Source organism: Coturnix japonica, unplaced genomic scaffold (assembly GCF_001577835.2).
Source record: "Coturnix japonica isolate 7356 unplaced genomic scaffold, Coturnix japonica 2.1 chrUnrandom676, whole genome shotgun sequence".
NCBI classification, from domain to species: domain Eukaryota; kingdom Metazoa; phylum Chordata; class Aves; order Galliformes; family Phasianidae; genus Coturnix; species Coturnix japonica.
The window spans coordinates 22,312-27,003 of record NW_015440040.1 but is presented as its reverse complement, the minus strand read 5'-3'; the positions used below and the strand labels follow the sequence as shown (position 1 = coordinate 27,003).

At 58.1% G+C, this 4,692-nt stretch overlaps 1 protein-coding gene across 1 annotated transcript in view; it reads left to right on the top strand.

Annotated features, from left to right (window-relative positions):
- The first annotated feature begins 29 nt into the window (after window positions 1-29).
- Window positions 30-4,692, top strand: part of LOC107307564 (nascent polypeptide-associated complex subunit alpha, muscle-specific form-like) — an 8,831-nt gene continuing 4,168 nt past the window's right edge. The window contains exons 1-2 of the mRNA XM_032441882.1: window positions 30-1,431; window positions 2,268-3,847. Of these exons, the coding sequence (XP_032297773.1) occupies window positions 30-1,431; window positions 2,268-3,847 (2,982 nt within the window). The remainder of the gene's footprint in view (window positions 1,432-2,267; window positions 3,848-4,692) is intronic.

The following is a 4,692-nucleotide window of genomic DNA, read 5'->3' as shown; positions in this document are numbered from 1 at the left end:
TGGTGACACCATGTACCACCCAGGACCCCATGGTGACACCGAAGAGGACATCCCAAGACCCCACGGTGACACCAAAGAGACCCACTCAAGACCCCACGGTGACACCATGGACCACCCAGGACCCCCTGGTGTCACCAAAGACCACCCAGGACCCCCCAGTGACACCGAAGAGGACATCCCAAGACCCCACGGTGACACCATGGACCACCCAGGCCCCTCTGGTCCCACCAAAGAGACCCACCCAAGGCCCCCCGGTGACACCATGGACCACCCAGGCCCCTCTGGTCCCACCAAAGAGACCCCCCCAGGACCCCCACCCGGTCCCACCACCATCCCCACCATCTCCATCCCAGTCGCGTGTGGTGCTGCCAGAACCAACGCTGCAATTCCTGCGCCGTGACGACGTCCGCGCTCATCTGACCCCCCTCCTGGCATCACCGGATACCGGCACCGCGACCTACACCGTGCTGAGCCCCGCGGTGCTGCTGACGGCCCCCAGCCCCACGGCGGCCCGCGGTGCCGCGCGGCGCCTGCAGGACCAGCTGTGTGCCTTCGCCGTGGAGGTGCCGCCACGGTGCCGCGTGCCGGGGCCGGGGTCGCCGTGTTGGCGAAGGCTGCGGTGCTGCGCGGTGTGGAGGAGCGCCGATGGGTGCTGGGTGCAGGGGCTGACATTGAAAGGGATGGAGGAGGAGAACAGGAGCACAGTGAGGGATGCGGTGAGGGGGGATGGTGGGGTGGGGACACACGAGGGTCCTAATGGGGGTCCCAGTGGGGTGGGTCCCAATGGTGTGGGTCCCAATGGTGTGGGTCCCAATGGGGATCCCAATGGTGCGGGTCCCAATGGGGGTCCCAATGGTGTGGGTCCCAATGGGGGTCCCAGTGGTGTGGGTCCCAATGGGGGTCCCAATGGTGCGGGTCCCAATGGGGGTCCCAATGGTGTGGGTCCCAATGGGGGTCCTAATGGTGCGGGTCCCAATGGGGGTCCCAATGGTGCGGGTCCCAACACAGATCCCAGTGGTGTGGGTCCCAGCGGTGTGGGTCCCAAAGGTGTGGTTCCCAATGGGGATCCCAACAGTGCGGGTCCCAACAGTGTGGGTCCCAATGGGGGTCCCAACGGTGTGGGTCCCAACGGTGCGGGTCCCAGTGGGGGTCCCAATGGTGTGGGTCCCAACGATGTGGGTCCCAATGGGGATCCCAACAGTGTGGGTCCCAACAAGGATCCCAACAGTGTGGGTCCCAATGGGGGTCCCAATGGGGGTCCCAACGGTGCGGGTCCCAATGGGGGTCCCAATGGTGTGGGTCCCAATGGGGATCTCAACACAGATCCCAACGATGTGGGTCCCAACGTGGATCCCAATGATGTGGATCCCAACGCGGGTGTTGAGAAGCGGCCCAGCGCAGATCGTGGTGTGAATCCCATCATGGGTGCAGGTGAGCTGCCCAGAACGGATCCCCAGGTGGTGCCCAATGTGGGTCCCAACGTGGGTCCCAATATGGGTCTCAGTTTGGATCCCAATGTGGATCGATCCCCACGTGGCACCCAGTATAGATGCCAACATAGATCCCAGTGTGGGTCCCAATATGGGCCTCAGTGTGGATCCCAATGTGGATACCCATGTGGATTCCAGTGTAGATCCCAACATAGATCCCAGTGTGGGTCCCAACGTGGGTCCTAATGTGGATCCCCGTGTGATGTCCAGTATAGATGCCAATATAGGTCCCAGTGTGGGTCCCAGTGTGGATCCCAGTGTGGATCCCCGTGTGATGTCCAGTATAGATCCCAGCATAGATCCCAGTGTGGATCCCAGCATGTCCCAGCGTGGGTCCCAATATGGGTTTTAGTGTGGATCCCAATGTGGATCGATCCCTGTGTAGCACCCAGTATAGATCCCAACATAGGTCCCAATGTGGGTCCTAGTGTAGATCCCAATGTAGATCCCAATGTGGTGCCCAATGTAGATCCCGGTGTGGATCCCAATGTAGATCCCAATGTGGTACCCAATGTAGATCCCAGTGTGGATCCCAATGTAGATCCCAATGTGGTGCCCAATGTAGATCCCAGTGTGGATCCCAATGTAGATCCCAATGTGGTGCCCAATGTAGATCCCAGTGTGGATCCCAATGTGGATCCCAATGTGGTACCCAGTGTAGATCCCAATGTGGTGCCCAATGTAGATCCCAGTGTGGATCTCCATGGGGATCCTGATATGTGAATCTCAAAGCATTGCCCAATGCTGATATGGCCCCCAACCTTGATCCCAACACAGATCCCAACGCGTGGCCCAATGGAGAACAACACGTGCATTCCAACGTGGATCCCAGTTCATGGCTCAATGAAGAACCCAACCTGGATCCCAACGGAGATCCCAATTTGTGGCTCAACCTTAAACCCAGCTTGGATCCCCAAAGGGATCACAGTTCACATCTCAATGAAGAACCCAACCTGGATCCCAAAAGGGATCCCAATTCACCTCTCAATGAAGAACCCAACCTGGAACCCAATGTGGACCCCAATTCATGGACCATCCTGGAACCCAAAGTGGATCCCAACAGCAATGATCCCAATTCATGCCCCATCCTGGATCCCAACAGCAATGATCCCAATTCGTGTTCCATCCTGGATCCCAACAGCAGTGATCCCAATTCGTGTTCCATCCTGGATCCCAACAGCACCGATCCCAATTCGTGTTCCATCCTGGATCCCAACAGCAATGATCCCAATTCGTGTTCCATCCTGGATCCCAACAGCACCGATCCCATTTCGTGTTCCATCCTGGATCCCAACACTCATCCCAATTTGTGGCTCATCCTGGATCATGACGGTGATCTCGGTTCTGGTCCCATCCTGGATCCCAACAGCACTGATCCCAATTTGTGGCCCATCCTGGATCCCAAAGGCACCAATCCCAATTCAAGGCCCATCCTGGATCCCAACGGCACCAATCCCAATTCAAGGCCTGTCCTGGATCCCAAAGGCACCAATCCCAATTCAAGGCCCATCCTGGATCCCAACGGCACCAATCCCAATTCAAGGCCTGTCCTGGATCCCAAAGGCACCAATCCCAATTCAAGGCCCATCCTGGATCCCAACGGCACCAATCCCAATTCAAGGCCTGTCCTGGATCCCAAAGGCACCAATCCCAATTCAAGGCCCATCCTGGATCCCAATGGCACCAATCCCAATTCAAGGCCCATCCTGGATCCCAATGCTGATCCCAATTCATGGCCCATCCTGGATCCCAATGTTGATCCCAATTCAAGGCCCATCCTGGATCCCAAAGGCACCAATCCCAATTCAAGGCCCGTCCTGGATCCCAACGGCACCAATCCCAATTCAAGGCCCGTCCTGGATCCCAACGGCACCAATCCCAATTCAAGGCCCATCCCCGATCTCAATGCTGATCCCGATTCAAGGCCCATCCCGGATCCCGATGTTGATCGTGGTTTGGGGTCCATCTTGGATCCCAACACTCATCCCCATTTGTGGTCCATCCTGGATCCCGATGCTGATCCCAGTTCCAGACCCATCCTGGATCCCGATGCTGATCCTGGTTCCGGACCCATCCTGGATCCCGATGCTGATCCTGGTTCCAGACCCATCCTGGATCCCGATGCTGATCCCGGTTCCGGACCCATCCTGGATCCCGATGCTGATCCTGGTTCCGGACCCATTGCAGCCCCCCCCATAGATCCCGTGTTGGATCTGGGCTGGTCCATGGCCGAGGATCTGGTTCCGATGCCTGCGGGTGCCCTGCGCCTCCTGCAGCAGCAGCACCGGAACCTGTTGGCCTCCATCACCAACGTCTCAGTGCTGCCGCTGGATGGCCCCAACTTCACCGGCCTGCGGGTAAGTGCTGACGGTACCGAACCATTCGGTGCCGCTCCATTCGGTGCCGACCCACTGGGTGCTTCTCTCCTTGGTGCTTCTCAGTTTGGTGCTGCCCTGCTTGGCGCTTCTCCTCCACTTGGTTCCATCCCACTCGGTGCTGCTCCTCCTGGTGTCCCTCCATTCCAGGCCACCCCGTTCCAATGCCACTCCTCCGGTGCTTCTCTTCCATTTGGTGCCGTTCCATTTGGTGCCATTCCATTTGGTGCCGTTCTATTTGGTGCCGTTCTATTTGGTGCCGTTCCATTTGGTGCCTTTCCATTTGGTGCCGTTCCATTTGGTGCTGCTCCATTTGGTGCCGTTCTATTTGGTGCCTCTCCACTCGGTGCTGCCCCTCTCAGTGCCTGTCCATTTGGTACCGCTCCATTCAGTGCTCCTCCACTCGGTACCGCTCTGTTTGGTGCTCCTCCTCCTCTCGCTGCTTCTCCACTAAGTGCTTCTTAGTGCTTCTCAACTCGGTACGTCTCAGCCTGGTGCTGCTCCACTTGGTGCCGCCCAGCTCAGTGCTTCTCCATTCGGAGCCGCTGCCTCTCAGCTCGGAACCACCCCACTTGGTACTGCTCCATTCGGTGCTTTGCCACTTGGTACCACTCCATTCAGTTCTTGTCCACCTGGTGCTGCCCCATTTGGTGCTGCTACACTCGGTGCTGCTTCATTTGGTGCTTCTCCATTCGGTACCACCCTGCTTGGTGCTTCTCAGCTTGGAACCGCCCCACTCAGTGCCAGCGCACTCGGTTCTTGTCCACTTGGTACCGCTCCATTCAGTGCTTGTCCACTCGGTACCGCTCCATTCGGTTCTTGTCCAC